This window comes from Neovison vison, chromosome 11 (genome assembly GCF_020171115.1).
Source record: "Neovison vison isolate M4711 chromosome 11, ASM_NN_V1, whole genome shotgun sequence".
In the NCBI taxonomy this organism is placed as follows: Eukaryota; Metazoa; Chordata; class Mammalia; order Carnivora; family Mustelidae; genus Neogale; species Neogale vison.
In genome coordinates, this window is record NC_058101.1 from 176,564,403 (window position 1) to 176,581,932 (window position 17,530).

The 17,530-nt window shown below is 35.0% G+C and overlaps 1 protein-coding gene across 1 annotated transcript in view; it reads right to left on the reverse strand.

The window, feature by feature from the left end:
* LOC122890378 (disintegrin and metalloproteinase domain-containing protein 5-like) overlaps nt 1-17,530 on the reverse strand; it is a 143,399-nt gene that overhangs the window by 28,730 nt on the left and 97,139 nt on the right. The window contains exons 13-16 of the mRNA XM_044226003.1: nt 12,284-12,374; nt 11,567-11,786; nt 2,060-2,143; nt 1,257-1,368 (exon numbers count right to left, since the gene is read on the reverse strand). Of these exons, the coding sequence (XP_044081938.1) occupies nt 1,257-1,368; nt 2,060-2,143; nt 11,567-11,786; nt 12,284-12,374 (507 nt within the window). The remainder of the gene's footprint in view (nt 1-1,256; nt 1,369-2,059; nt 2,144-11,566; nt 11,787-12,283; nt 12,375-17,530) is intronic.

A 17,530-nucleotide genomic window follows, 5' to 3' on the forward strand; every position in this document is an offset into this window, starting at 1 on the left:
TGTAGTATTCAATGATTCATTAGTAAAAAGAAATAAAAAGAGAAAGAAAGAAAAAGAAGGAAGGAAGGAAGGAAGGAAGGAAGAGAATACTGTCATTGTTATTTTTTATTAAATATAGGGCAAGCTTAATTTTTCTTATATTTATATTCCCCTTTTGAAAATTCTTATGTTTATGAATCTTAATAATATACAGTAAGATAGCCTGCAAAATTTAAATATCCAGTAAAGACTTTTTAAAAAGAGGTAAATATAAATTGCTATTTCAAGGGAGATATTATAAAATACTGTCATTATAAAATATTGTTACATTTTTGCTCATATATATTATTTTCTTAATTGGTTGTACACACTGATAACTAGTATTATTGTACTTAAATAATAGTGTTTATGTAATAAAAATCACTAATACACAATATGTAATTTTAAATAAATATCTATTTTACACATTTATGTGAAAATAATATATGTTTAGAATTATGTTACGTGTTAAACTATTATTCCTTTTTTTTTTTTTGGTCTGATACACAGTCTAATGTGGCTGAGTGTTAACTCTATAAAAAGTTGGTCATCCTAGCTACACCTTCTCCCAGTATCCAAGCTTCAAGTAGATCTGCCAAGGAGTTTCAATATTTATATGCCCCAAGAGGAAAGGGGGTGAGGGTAGAGAGCCTCTGCTCCCAGGTTATCCTAGGTGGGCTCCAATATCTTCTAAAACCAGGGAATATCCCCCAGGTATCCTCAGTCCTAGCCAGGACTGCTTAATCTCAAAATAGTACTCATGAACCCCACAGGAGAGATTCTAGAGAGGATAGTTCAAAAGACTGCGCTGGAATCCTTACAGTGCAGCAAAAAGGAATAAAAGCCTGAAGGAATCTGGTGGCATTAATATAACAATGACTACTAACAAACATTATTTTAAACCAGAAATGTATGAGACAATCCAAAGTGAACAATCCAAATTAACTAGTCAAATTTTATGCACTGGAATTTCTACTTTTATACTGCCTAATCTGGGTACACTTTTTGTGTCAATGTTGATATAAATGTCAATGTTTTTTGTTTTTTTTTTAATGTCAATGTTGATATTTTAAAAGTACAGAAAAAACTTCTACTGTCTTGGATTTTTAAAAATTTTACAAATAAAACAAAAACATGTTTTTGGTATCAATTGCTTTGTAACCTAGCTTGGAACCTATACTTTAATTTTTTTCTCTTACATAATTGTCTTTGATTAATAAAATTTGAAAGACACAAACCAGATGGAGCCTTGTGCCCATCATCAATACTTCCAAATTCTCCCTTCTTCTGCAGGCATGTAGGAGGATCAAACCCCTTTTCACACTGGCAATGATTTAAATTGTTGCAAATCTGGAGTAATCAGAAAACAGAACAATTATTTTTTAGAGACAAAGGTGATTTTCATTAGAGACCAATAAATATTCTATACTTACTCAACAGAGAATTTATTTCAGAGAATGTATTCATTTAACTTAAATAGACAAATTAAATAAATTTTCAAAAATTTTCTCTCAATATTGTCCATACTTTAAGAAAGTATACTTAACTTCTGCTGACAAAGTAATTTAAATAAAAAAATTCTTCAACTCTTTCCATAGCCAGACCTAAAGTCTATCAATTACCAGTAACATGCCACTAATTATCATTTAGTTGCCAGTTTCACAGAACAGCCCAGACTCTGAATTAACAAGCAAGACTAGAAAAAATTTCTAATGACCTTTGTTTACCAGTTTCTACCTTCTTTCTGTGAAAATAAGATCATTTTTGTTATGTAACAATACATGGTGCATATAGCACATCTACCCCTTATATTTACCTAACACTTCATACATCCAGAATCATCTAAAATGTTTCTACTTTATATTCTCTAATAAATAGTTTAGCAACATTTCTTAAGAAAATAAGATTGAAGTTATAAATTATAGACTCTTAGACGACACCAAGCAGCATGAAAATCATCTTAATAATTTTTTTTAATCTCAAAACTGTTTTATAGCATTGTTCAAAGTATCTTGCTAAAATGAAAATTGAAATTACTTACTCCGTGGCTATTGCAGTAAGTAGAGTTGCACTCCTCATCTGTTATCTGGTATTGAACTTTTACACACACAAATTTGACACAATACTGAAAGCAAAAGGAAGTGAAGAATAGTCACACAATCAGATTGTGTGTACAGATAATACATAAGAAAAATTCAAGAGAGTTTCAGAATTCATATTATCAAGAATTGGCATAAAAATACAAAAAGTAAAATAAAGTAATAATTCGAAACATTGAAATAAATGTGAAATAAGCTACAAGCCTTCAGATTTTAAAGATGTAACCATATGTGAGAAGTTAGTTTTATTTTCTTACCACCTAGCACTAGAAGTCCACTTAAAAAGGGAAATATCTGGAAAAATAATTTGACTAGTTCCTGAGCTCCAGAACTATCCAAGCATTTAAAGATTTTATTTACTTGCTAGAGAGAGAGAGAGAGCTAGCACACAAGCAGGGGGAGCATCAAGCAGAGGGAGAAGCAGGCTCTCTGCTGAGCAGGAAGCCTGATGGAGAACTCTATCCCAGAACCATGGATCATGGGAACATGGGATCATGACCTAAGCTGAAGGCAGATGCTTAACTGACTGAGCCACCCAGGCATTCCCCCAAGAAGCATTTTAAAAATACCTATGCACAGGCTCCACCTGAGACATTTCTATCAAAATCTCTGGGTGCAGGGTCCACATGATCATCCGAGCAACTAAGGTTGAGAACTATGAGGTGGGAGATTGGAATCTTAAAATCATGGGTATGAGTAGCACAGGAAGACAGTTCACTATTCCATGAGAAAAAAATGATGAGAAGGAGAACAGCAAGAATAACAGACAATTATATGCAGTAATAAGGCAATGAGAGACTCCCAACTATGATGGCTAAAAGGCCTCCAAAGAAAAAGAGTGTTTAAAAAAAAAAAAAAAAGAAAGAAAAAGAGTGTTTAATGTGTGAATTTACACTGTTCTAATTTATGGAATTAATTTTTGTGCCTTTTTCCTAATTATTAAAAAAATTCAGTAAATTCAGTACTTTGTCAAAGAGTTATTTTCTGAGTGAATTTTGTCTTTGGATCATAATAACAGCCATGTATGCAAAAAGAGGATGACCAGGACCCTGGAAAAAATGATTTGAGCCAATATCCTTCAGAATTCAAGGGGAGAGGGACCTCAGATCATACTTGTATTCCATGTGCTTCCAGATGAGCAAGATGTGATAGAAACTTTGGGTTTTTTCCATGGACTATTTTTAAAATGTATTATATAGAAATACATTTGAATTTAGCAAGCACAGCTTGTGACTTTCCCTCAGAAAGATATGTCAGAAAAAGACAAATATCATATGCTTTCAGTCATTGAATTTAAGAAACAAAACAAAGGGGAAAAAAGACAATCAAAAACAGACTCTTACAGAGAACAAACTCTTGATGCCAAAAGTGTAGAAGGGAAATGGGGGAATGTACACCTGAAACTAATGTAACACTCTAAGTTAATTATACTTGAATTTAAAAATACAATACAATAAAATGAAAAGTTTAAAAATATTTTAATTAACTTTCATATTGTAGCTCTTGGAGTTAATAGTTCATAGAATTAATTAGAATATTAAGCTGTTATCAGATATATTGTTTTAATAAATGTCAGAACTTTCTAATAATCTAAAAATTATTTTATGCTATATTATGTGTTAATTCTGTTTTCCTGTTTCTTTATTTTGAAATTTTTATTTAAATTCTAGTTACTTAACATATAGTGCAATATTGGTTTCAGGGGTAGAATTAGTGATTCATCACCTACATACAACACCTAGTGCTCATCATAATAAATGCCCTCTTATGAGGCTGCATGAGCAGCTCAGTCAGTTAAGTGTCCCACTCTTTATTTCAGCTCAGGCCATGATCACAGGGTTCTGGGATCAAGTCCTGCCTCAGGCTTTCTTTCCTCCCTCTGCCTTGCTCCCTCCACACTACCCCTCCTCACATGCACAGTCTCTCTCTGTCTCTCTCTCTCTCTGAAATAAATAACCCTTAAAAAGAAAAATAACAAACCAGTGCCCTCCTACTACCCATCACCCATCTAGCCAATCTCCACCCACTTCCATTCATCAATCCCGATTGTTCTCTATCTTTAAGAGTCTCTTATGGTTTGTTTACTTTTTTTTCCTCCCCCCATATGTTCATCTGTTTTGCTTCTTTAAATTCCATATATGAGTGAAATCATACAAAATTGTCTTGTACTTTTCTTATTTCACTTAGCATAATACACTATACCTCACTCATGTCATTGCAAATGGCAAGATTTCACTCTTTTGATGGATGAATAATATTCCACATTATATATCTACCACATCTTTTTTATCCATTCATCATTCGATGGACATTTGGGCTCCTTCCATAGTTTGGCTATTGTTGATAATGCTGCTATGTTAGGGAGTATGTATCCCTTTGAATTCACATTTTTATGTTCTTTGGGTAAATACACAGTACTGTGATTATGAGATCATAAGTTAGGTCTATTTTTAACTTCTTGAAAAAACTCTATATTGTTCTCCAGAGTGGCTGCATCAGTTTGCATTTCCATCAAAAGTGCACAAGTGTTCATTTTCCTCCACATCCTCCCCAACACTTGTTTCTTGAATTTTTTATTTTAGCCATTCTGACAGGTGTGAGGTTGTATCCCATTGTAGTTTTGATTTGCATTTCCCTGATGATCTCTGGTGTTAAGCATCTTCTTATGTGTCTGTTGGCCATCTGGATGTCTTCTTTGGAGAAATTTCTATTTATGCCTTCTGCCCATTTTTAACTGGATTATTGGTTTTTAGGTGTTGAGTTGTATAAATACTTCATATATTTTGGATACTAATCTTTTAACAAATATGTCATTTGCAAATACCTTCTCCCATTCTGTAGGTTGACTTTTAGTTTAGTTGGTTTCCTTCACTGTGCAGAAGCTTTTAATTTTGATGTAGTCCCAACAGTTTACTTTTGCTTTTGTTTCTCATGTCTCAGGAGACATATCTAGAAAGAAGTTGCTATGGCCCATGTCAGAGAAATTATTGCCTGTACTCCCCTCTAGGATTTTTATGGTTTCCTGTCTCACATTTAGGCCATTAATGCATTTTGAGTTTATTCTGTTCATGGTGTAAGAAAGTGGTCTAGTTTCATTCTTTTGCATATAGCTGTCCAATTTTCCCAAGACTGTTGAAGAGACTTTTTCCCATTGGGTATTCTTTCTTCCTTTGTTGGAAGATCGCCATATAATTGTGGGTTTATTTCTGGGCTTCTATACTATTCCATTGATCTAGGTGTCTATTTTTGTGCCAGTACCATGTTGTCTTGATCACTACAGCTTTGTAATAAAACTTGTAGTCTCGAATTATACCTCCAACTTTATTTTTCCTTTTCAAGATTGTTTTGGCTATTCAGGGTCTTTTGTGGTTCCATATAAATTTTAGTTCTTTTGTTCTTTTCTAGTTCTGTTTTTTAAAAAAGTGTTGTTTTGATAAGGATTGCATTAAATCTGTAGATTGCTTAGGATAGTATAGACATTTGAACAGTATTTGTTCTTCCAATCATGAACATGGAATGTCTTTCCATTTCGTTGTGTCATATTCAATTTCTTTCATCAGCATTTTATAGTTTTCAGAGTACAAGTTTTCACCTCTTTGGTTAAGTTTATTCCTAGCTACTTTATTATTTTTGGTGCAACTGTAAATGGGATTGTTTTAATTTCTTTTCTACTGCTTGATTTTTAGTGTTTAGAAATGCAACAGACTTCTATACATTGATTTTGTATACTGTGACCACACTGAATTCATTTATCAGTCCTGATAATTTTTTGGTGGAGTCTTCAGGGCTTTCTTTTTTCTTTTTTTTTTTTTTTTTTTTTTCAGCATAACAGTATTCATTGTTTTTGCACCACACCCTGTGCTCCATGCAATACATGCCCTCCTTAATACCCACCACCTGGCTCCATCAACCTCCCACCCCCGACCCCTTCAAAACCCTCAGGTTGTTTTTCAGAGTCCATAGTCTCTCGTGCTTCACCTCCTCTTCCAATTTCCCTCAACACCCTTCTCCTCTCCATCTCCCCATGTCCTCCATGTTATTTGTTATGCTCCATAAATAAGTGAAACCATATGATAATTGACTCTCTCTGCTTGACTTATTTCATTCAGCATAATCTCTTCCAGTATATAGAACATGTCATCTGCAAATAGTGAAAGTTTTACTTCTTCCCTATCAATTTGGATGCCTTTTATTCCTTTCTCTTGCCTGATTGCTATGGCTAGGACTTTCAGTACTATGTCGCATAAAAGTGAGAAAGGACATTCTTGTCTTTTTCCTGGCCATAAAGGAAAAGCTCTGTTTTCCCCCGTTGAGGATTATATTACATTAGCTTTGTGTTTTTCAGATGTGGCCATTATTATGTTGAGTCGTGTTCCCTCTAAACCCACTTTGTGAAGGTTTTTTATCATGAATGGATGTTGTACTTCATCAAATCCTTTTTCTGCATCTATTGAAATGACCGTATGGGTTTTATCTTTTATTTTATTGATGTTTTTTACATCAATGTTATTTACAATATCATGTTGATTGATTTGCCAATGTTGAACAACCCTTGCAACCCAGGAATAAATCCCACATGATCATGGTGAATACGTTGTTTGATTTGGTTTGCTAACATTTTGTTGAGGATGTTTATTGAGTTGTTCATCAGGAATATTGGCCATAGTTCTTTTGTAGTGACTTTATCTGGTTTTGGAATCAGGGTAATGCCAGCCTCATAGTATAAATTTGGAAACTTTCCTTCCATTTCTATTTTTTATAAAATTTTGAGAAGTATAGATATTAAGCTTTCTTTTTTTTTTTTAAGATTTTTATTTATTTATTTGACAGACAAGTAGGCAGAGAGGCAGGCAGAGACAGAGAGAGGAGGAAGCAGGCTCCCCGTTGAGCAGAGAGCCTGATGCAGGGCTCAATCCCAGGACCCGGGGATCATGACCAGAGCCGAAGGCAGAGGCTTTAACCCACTGAGCCACCCAGGTACCCCTAGTTATTAACCTTTCTTTAAATGTTTGGTAGAATTCACCTGTAAAGCCATCTGGTCTTGGGCTCTTGTTTTGGGGGATTTTTTTGACTACTGATTGATTCAATTTCATTTCTGGCAATCAGGTTGTTCAAATTTGCTATTTCTGGTGTCTGTTTTTGTGCCAGTACCATGGCAGTGGGCTTTCTGGTTCAACTTTGGTAGTTTATGTTTCTAGGAATTCATCTTTTTCCTCTAGGTTGTACAGTTTGTTGACATATAATTTTTTATAATATTCTTTTATAGTCCCTTGTATTTCTATGGTGTTAGGAAGTCATGCACATACACACACACACACAAAAATTTAGGACCAAAAAATTATAAAGTAGAATTTATAGGAAATATTTTAAAATGGCACAATAATCAAATAACAATTCATTATGATTTTGAGTTGAGCCAAGATAACATAGACCTATTTCTTTAAGTGAAATAAGTCAAGCAGAGAAAGACAATTATCATATGGTCTCACTCATATGTGGATAGCACATAGGACCAAAGGGAGGAAAAACTGAGGGGGAAGAAATCAGTGAGGGAGACAAACCTTGAGAGACTCTGGACCCTGAGAAATAAACTGAGGGTTTCAGATAGGTGGACGTGGGAAGATGGGATAGTGAGGTGATGAGTATTAAGGAGGGCACTTGTTGCGATAAGCACTGGGCATTATATGCAACAAATAAATCAAACACTACATCAAAAAGTAATGATATACTACTATATGTTGGCTAACTGAACATAATAATAAAATAAAAATATAAAAACTTACACTAATTAAAGAATGAATGTTAGGCAAACTACAGTGTATTCATGTAATGGAATATTTCAACACTAAATATGAACCATTGATACATGTGGCTTTCTAGATAGATCCCAAGGATATTATGCTGGCTAAAAAAACTAATCTCTAGAGATTTTTAGATAACTTTACTAATATAACATTCTCCAAGTGACAGAATTATAGAGATAGAGAACTCATTAGAACAGAGCATTAGGTATACAAGGGAAAGGTATGACTACAAAATGAAACCATGATGGAGGTCCATTTTTGTGGATGGAATAGTTTTGTATTTTGACTGTGATAGTGGTTTCATGGTTATACATGTTATATAATTGCACAGAACTACACACAGACAACACACACACACACACATTCTTGTAAAACAAGATGAAATCTAAATAAGGTTTCTATCAAAGTCAATTTCCTGTTTTTTTTATTTTACAGGTTAAAGATATTAATACAATCTGGGTGTAGGATAGAGAGGACCTCTCTAATGTATTTTACTTTCCATTAAAGTATAGTTACTTCAAAATTAAAAAGTTTAAAAAAAGATCACCAAGGCGCGCCTGGGTGGCTCAGTGCGTTAAGCCGCTGCCTTCGGCTCAGGTCATGATCTCAGGGTCCTGGGATCGAGTCCCACATGGGGCTCTCTGCTCAGCAGGAGTCTGCTTCCCTCTCTCTCTCTCTGCCTGCCTCTCTGTCTACTTGTAATCTCTCTCTGTCAAATAAATAAATAAAATCTTAAAAAAAAAATCACCAGGGACGCCTGGGTGGCTCAGTTGGTTGGACGACTGCCTTCGGCTCAGGGCGTGATCCTGGAGTCCTGGGATAGAGTCCCACATCGGGCTCCCAGCTCCATGGGGAGTCTGCTTCGCTCTCTGATCTTCTCCTCGCTCATCCTCTCTCTCACTGTCTCTCTCTCTCGAATAAATAAATAAAATCTTTAAAAAAAAAAAAAAAAGATGTAACAACAAAATTCAACATGTTTAAAAAAAAAAAATCACCAATAACTGTGACTAATTCTGTGTAAACAAATTTTGTGTAATGGTTTTCCTTCTTTATATTTTTCTCCATTTCAAAAATTATTCAAAGATATAGTATCTTTATAATTTATATTTATATTAATTTCATAATATTAAGACAGTGAAAAAATGCTATAAGCACAAAAAATACTGGAAATACATGTTCTGAAATATAAAGAGAATTTATCTCTAGGTGATAATACTATGAATGATTTTTTCCTTTTCTGTATTTTCCAGTCATTTTTGATGTGTGTGTATTATTTCAAAATGAATAATTGCATTAATTTTAATAAATCAAATATAATTCAGCCAGAAAATATAAAATAAGGAAGCACTTTAGAACTGATGTAAATTAATCACCACAAAATATGTTAAGCAAAAAAAAAAGTTCAAAAGCATTTATAGTATGTAATACTATTTTTTGTTTAACAAAGGAGGTATAAGAAATGTACATATCTGTTCCATTGTGCAACATTGTGCAACAAATAAAAGGTAAGATAGCTAAAACTAAAAAACTACAATAATAGAAACTAATAATGCAAACTAATTGTTTCTCTACTGGGAGTAGGGGAGAAATGAGAATGGATAGAAAGTTTACAGGGTTTACAGGGATGGGAATGGATAATTCTCTGAGTATAACTATATATAGTTTTGAATCTTTTTAAAAAATTTTTTAAAGATTTTATTTATTTGGGAGAAAGAGGGCACATGTGAATAGTAGTGTGGGGGGTAAGAACAGAGGGAAACACACAAGCAGACTCATACTGAGCACAGACCCAGTCTCTAGGCTCAATCTCACAACCCTGAGATTACAACCTCAGCTAAAATCAAGAGTTGGGCACTTAACTGACAGAGTCACCCAGTTGCCCTTATAGTTTTAAATCTTAAAAATCATTTTATATTTCACATATCAGAAACTAAGCTAAAATAAAATGAACAGGACAGGGAGAAATCAAAAAAACTTATTGTTTTTCAAATGAACAATATAACCACATTAAGAAGAAAAATGAATAAACCCCAAATAATTCTTAAATAAAATATTTTTACATACACTTCAGGATAAAGGCAAGAAAAATTTCACAGTGGAATGAGCTAGCAATTCTGAGATAGTTTAATGTGTATTCCAAAGACATCCAAGGATGGAATTTATATAGGTAACTGTCAAAGAAAGTGTCAAAGTATATCACTATCATAGAAAACAGTCAAAAATATGAAAAGATACAAGGCTAGAATGAAACCTATATTGTGGATTCAATTTGAAAGTATAATTTTGACCTCATGCTTTGTAATGTAGATATACATATATAGAAATGTATATAAGGATACGAGTGTGAGTATATATACATGTATACATATACACATATATTCATGTATATGTATCATGTTTTCATATGCTTGAATCCTATGTAGATATAGATATACATTTCCTAGCTCTATTGATGGGGCCAAAAGTGACACTCCCAATAGCAGAAAGGAAAATTAATACCTAGATCTTGGTTTCCAAATACTATTTCCCATTTCAATGAACCAGGGTTCCTTGGAGAATGGCTGATTTTAGGAACTGGGGCAGGAAACATTCAGTATCAATGTAGAAGATCTTGTGATTCTATAAAGTAAGGAAGCACTCAAAAAGAAAAAAGGAAAAAAAAAAACCTCTCACAGTGTTAAGAGTTTGCCAAAGAGACACCAGTTGACTGAAAGAACTCCCAATGGCCAAAGCTAGAAAAACTTGAACAATGAAATCAATAAAGTAGTACTGGATTATAACCCAGACCATAATAACATAAATATCCAAGAGTCTACAATGTTACAAATAAATGACTGAATAAATAAAGAACAGACAAACCTTTGATGCAGAGGAATTAAAAATAATTTATGTAACTACTGAGCCCCCAAGAAAGTGAAATATAACTTCCTACTCCTTAAGTATGGGCTATGCAAAGTAACTTCTTTCAGGGAAGTACAATATGGAAAGGGAAGTAAAGAGTACCTTAACAGTGAGAAATCTGACATATATTACCTCAGCCAGGTGATCAAGGTTAACATCAACACTTGATAATTATATGATGAAAGATACTTTACCTCTGAGGTCTTCCTCCCAAAAATACATAAACCCAGTCTAATCATAAGAGAAACGGCAGACAAATCTTAATATGAGGGATATACTACGGAATACCTGACCAGTTCTCGAAAACGTCAAGGCTATCAAAAACAAAGAAATTAGGAGAAACCGTCACTGTCAAGAGAAGTCTATGAATACAAAATTGATAAATGCAATATGGTATTTTGGGTGGAATCCTGGAAAAGACATTAGGCAAAAGAAATCTGAATGAAGTGTGGAATTTATTTAATATAATATATAAACATTGCTAGTTCACTAAATATAACAAATGTACTGTATTACTATTAGATGTTAATAACTGGGAAAATTGGATATGTTGCTTATGGACAAGAGTTATAGTATGTTCTAAAACTGGATGTGGTGGTACATTAATCAAAAGCAATAAATTGTATATATCATGAATGACTATTACAGTAAACAATATTTCAACAAAGCTGTTTAACAATGAATTGCCTGGTGTATTATAAAAAATAATTGTTAAAACACTTGAAATTTTGTAGTTCTAATTACCATCTCAGGACCACACACAGTGCCATCTTGTACAAATGTATCATCTCTATCTTCAGGATTTTCAAATGTTGTCCATGAATTTTTAGGTAACTTTTCATTGGGTCGAAATGTAGATACACACATTTCATCTTGGACATGTGTATAAATCACGGATAAATTTGCACGTGATATTAATGTTTTATGTGGCCAGGCACAAACTAATTTTCCACATAGAAGATTACTAGAATCATAGGGCAGAGAAAAAATTCTCTTATTATTTACTGAAATAACGTAGATTCCTGATATACCTATGTTTAAAAAAAAAAAGTCTTACAAATTTAACTCCAGGTGTCAACAATATTCTCTCAGAAAACTTTCTAATCACACTGATTTATGTATGATATGGTCATTTTTGTTCTGTGAGTCTGTGTGCTAAGGGAAAAATTAATGATACCTGCAACCTGACAGCCCTGGTCTGTCTTATATTAGCTTCTTAAATTTGAGCAAATCATCAGTCCTCAATTCTTTCATTAGTAAAATAAAATCAATAATTCTCACTACAAATATCATTGTCGTAATATTATAGGCACTGAATACATATCATTTGTAGGAAATGGATAATACTGTTCAGTTCAGATCATAAAACAAAGAAACCTATGATAAAATGCCATATATTCTAGGATCTTAGCAATATATAACCTATATCCCAAACAAAATTATAAATTTCTAAATACGTACGGATTACTGCAAAAATCTCGGCCACAGTTTCCATATCTATCTCCTCTTGTATTTACTTCCTCATAACAAGCAAATGGACCACCTCTAGAAGCTAAAAGAAAAAAAAACATATAAATTACAGTACATAATTCCAATAATCATTGTAGAAATAAACTCACTTTGGAAATTAATAATGTGACAGCTAAGGAGGTTTATAGCTACCTAGCATTAAAAAGTTGCTCAGGTAGCTTTGGGGGAGGCAAGATAACAGAAGAGTAGGGACCCCATTTCAATCAGTCCCCTGAATTTAGCTGGATATCTACCAAACCATTCTGAATATCCACAAAATCAGCCTGAGATGTAAGAATATATATCTAGATCTCTATAAGCAGAAAAGTGCTGCCTGTCGCAAGGTAGGAAGAGCAGAGTTATGAAGCTTCAGGGATATATTGGAAGATAAACAGAAGGGTGAGGGAGCCTCCATAAACAGGCTCCTGGAGAGTGATATAACACCAGAGCACAAAAGTGTCCTGTGCCAGGGTCTGGACAGCAGTAATGGCTGGGAAAGGGCTTTAGTGCAGTGCCCAGGCAGGATCCAGGAGCTGCAGGTGCATGCATGAGCCTGGGGCCCTGGGCAGTTTTAGAAACACAAAGGGCATGGATACTCCCAGGCCCCTGGGACAACCTCAGAGAATCACTGTGGGCATGAATTGTGAGAGGCTGCAGCTTTCTGCAGTACACAGAGAAACAGAGAAGGTTTGTCCTGGAGGGTACAGTAAAAACAACCAACTTTAATTTCTCTGCTCTGGGCCAGAGGTTTGGGTGTGACCATTTTTGCTCTGACCCTCAAGAAGGCACACAAAGCAGAGAGAACAAAATCTCAAAAAAACAGTCTCCACTGATCTCATCCTCCCAACAGGAGGCAGGACAAATCTGCCCAAGCGGGTTGCCTGAGAAACAACAGCAGGCCCAGCCCCCAGAAGACCTACTAGAAGAACAAGAGGACGACAACTGTAGTGTCCCTATTAAACTGTAAAATCCCAACACTGGTGAAAATAGCGTATTGAGCTCCAGTCGTTGCCTTATGGCTTGTTTATTTTTCAGATACAAGTTTCTTTTTCTTTTTATTCTTAGCAATATATAACCTACATTCCACCTTTTTCTTGTTTTTTTTTTACCTTTTTCTAATTTCAACTGCATGTTCAATATATCAACTTATATTTCATAGTAGCTTTTTTTAACTTGTCTTTTCCACATCTGTATTTTTTTTAAATATATATGCTTCAGGGTAGTCCTTTTCTCCCTATTCAATATTACCTTTGTATATATACAAGTTTTACTTTCCCTGTAATTTTGGGAAGTAGTGTACTCTAACAAACAGAACAAAATACTCCCAGGAACAACTTAAACACCCTACTTTGTCCACACTGAGAGATTGCCCCCTTTATTCTTTTTTTTAAATTTTTACATTTTTTAATTTTAAAATTTTATAAATTTTATTCTTGTGTTTTATTTTGGCTTTGCTTTTTCAGTGGTGACTTCTGACCACTCCAGATTTTCTTAAGATGCATCTTGCTTGGGTTGTGTTTGATATTTTGAACTCTGCACATTCTCTTAACCATCCCTCAACAAAATGAGTAGGAGGAGGATCTCCCAACAAAGAAAAAAAAAACAGAAACAATGGCCTCTGCCACAGATCTAATGGATATGGATATAACCAAAATGTCAGAGATAGACTTCAGGGTAGCAATTGTGAGGTCAATAGTTAGGCTTGAGAAAAGCATTAGTAACAATATAGAATCTCTAAGGGCAGAAATGAAATCTAATCAGGCCAAACTAGAAAATGTTATGAATTAGATGCAGTCTAAACTGGATACTCTAACATCCAAGGTAAATGAGGCATAAGAACAAATTAGTGATCTAAAAGATAAGCTGGTAGAAAAGAAGGAAGCTGAGGGAGAGAGGGACAGGGGGCTAGAAGCCTGTGAGAACAGACTTAGAAAGATCAATGATACCATGAAATGTTCCAATGTCAGAGTTATTGGGATCCCTGAGGGGGGAGAGAAAGAGAGATGATTAGAAGGTATGATTGAGGAACCAGAAAACACCTAAAATAGACAAAGGAATATTGAAAAAGAAAGCCAAAGTTGGTGGCATCACAATTCCAGACTTCAAGCTCTATTACAAAGCTGTCATCATCAAGACAGTATGGTACTGGCACAAAAAGAGACACATAGATCAATGGAACAGAATAGAGGGCCCAGAAATATACCCTCAACTCTAAAGTCAACTAATCTTCGACAAAGCAGGAAGGAATGTCCAATGGAAAAAAAACAGCCTCTTCAACAAATGGTGCTGGGAAAATTGGACAGCCACATGCAGAAAAGTGAAATTGGACTATTTCCTTACACCACACATGAAAATAGATTCAAAATGGATAAAGGACCTCAATGAGAGAAAGGAATCCATCAAAATCCTTGAGGAGAACATAGGCAGCAACCTCTTTGACCTCAATCGCAGCAACTTCTTCCTAGGAACATCGCCAAAGGCAACAGAAGCAAGGGCAAAAATGAACTGTTGGGATTTAATCAAGATCAAAAGCTTTTGCACAGCAAAGGAAACAGTTAACAAAACCAAAATACAACTGACAGAATCGGAGAAGATATTTGCAAATGACATATCAGATAAAGGGCTAGTATCCAAAATCTATAAAGAGCTTAGCAAACTCAGCACCCAAAGAACAAATAATCCAATCAAGAAGTGGGCAGAGGACATGAACAGACATTTCTGCAAAGAAGACATCCAGATGGCCAAGAGACACATGAAAAGTGCTCCACATCACTCGGCATCAGGGAAATACAGATCAAAACCACAATGAGATACCACCTCACACCAGTCAGAATGGCTAAAATTAACAAATCAGGAAATGACTGATGCTGGCAAGGATGCGGAGAGAGGGGAACCTTACCACACCGTTGGTGGGAATACAAGCTGGTGCAACCACTCTGGAAAACAATGTGGAGGTTCCTCAAAAAACTGAAAATAGAGCTACCCTATGACCCAGTGATTGCACTACTGGGTATATATCCTAAAGATACAAACATAGTGATCCGAAGGGGCATGTGCACCCGAATGTTTATAGCAGCCAAACTATGGAAAGAACCTAAATGTCCATCAACAGATGAATGGATAAAGAAGATGTGAGATATATATATATATATATATATATATATATATATATATACACAATGGAATACTATGCAGCCATCAAAAGAAATGAAATCTTGCCATTTGCAACAACATGAATGGAACTAGAGGGTATTATGCTTAGCAAAATAAGTCAATCAGACAATTATCCTAAGATCTCCCTGATATGAGGAAGTGGAGATGCAATGTGGGGGGTTTGGGGAGTAAGAAAAAAAAATGAAAGGAGATGGGATTGGGAGGGAGACAAACCATAAAACACTCAATCTCAAAAAACAGACTGAGGGTTGATGGGGAGAGGGGGGATGGGAGAGGGTGGTGGGGATATGGACATTGGGGAGGGTATTTGCTATGATGAGTGCTGTGAAATGTGTAAACCTGGTGATTCACAGACCTGTACCCCTGGGGATAAAAATAAATTATATGTTTATTAAAAAAAAAAAGAAGGTATGATTGAGCAAATCATAGCTGAGAACTTCCCTAATCTGGGGAAGGAAACAAGGATTCATGTCCAAGAGGCAGAGAGGACCTCTCCCAAGATCAAAAAAATAGACCAACACCCCAGCATAGAATAGTAAAACTTGCAAACCTTAGAGCCAAGGAAGATATCCTGAGAGCAGCTAGCAGGAAGAGATTTCTTACCTATGGATGTAGGAACACCAGAATAATGTCAGACCTGTCCACAGAGAACCGGCAAGCCAGAAGGGCTGGCGAGACATATTCAGGGCACTAAATGAAAAGAACATGCAGCCTAGAATACTTTATCCAGCAAGGTTTTCATTCAGAATTGATGCAGAAATAAAGAGCTTTCAGGATAGGCAGAAACTGAAAGAATATCCAACCACCAAGCCAGCCCTGCAAGAAGTACTAAGGGGGATTCTGTAAATGAAGAGACCCCAAGAGTCACACAGACCAGAAAGAAACAGAAAATCTATAGAAACAGGCAAATACACTGGCACTAAATTCATATCTTTCAATAGTCACTCAATGTAAATGGGCTAAAGGTTCCCAATAAACAGCACAGTGTTGCAGACTGGATAAAAAAGCAGGACCCAACCATATGCTGTCTACAAGTGACTCATTTTGTACCTAAAGACACCTCCAGATTGAAAGGAGGGGGGGGAGATGGAGAACCATATACCATGCTAATGGACCTCAAAAAAACTGGGGTAGCAATCCTCTATCAGACATAATCAACTGTAGTAAGAGATGTAGAGGGATATTTAAAGGGTCTATGCAACAAGAAACTCTAACACTTGTAAATATTTATACCCCAATATGAGAGCAGCCAACTACACAAAACAACTATTAACCAAAATAAAGAATCATATTGATAATAATACATTAATAGTAGGAGACCTCAACACTCCACACTCAGGAATGGACAAATCATATAAGCAGAAGATCAACAAAGAAACATAGACTTCATAGATATATACATAACATTCCATCCTAAAACAAAAGAATACTCATTCTTCTTGAGTACACATGGAATTTTCTCTAGACTACTACATACTGGGTTACTATCAGGTCTTAACTGATACCAAAAGATTATTCCAGGCATGTTATCAGATCACAATGCTTTGAAACTGGAATTCAATCACAAGAAAAAATTTGGAAGGTATTCAAACACTTGGAAGTTAAAGAGCATCCTGCTAAAGAATGATTGGGTCAACCAGGAAATTAAAGAAGAACTTAAAACAATCCATGGAAACTAATGAGAATGAAAACACATCAGTCTAAAACCTATGGTATACTGCAAAGATTCCTAAGGGGGAGACACCTAGCAATCCAATCCTCCCTCAAAAAGGTAGAAAAACCCAACTGCACAAGTTAATCTTACACCTAAAGGAGCTGGAGAAAGAACAGCAAATAAAGCCTAAAGCAAGCAGGAGAATAGAAATCATAATGATTAAAGCAGAGATCAATAAAATAGAAACCAGAAAAACAATAGAACAGATCAACAAAACTAGAAGCTGGTTCTTTGAAAGAATGAATCGATAAACCTCTGGCCAGACTTATCCAAAAGAGAAAGGACTCACATCAATAAAATCATGAATGAAA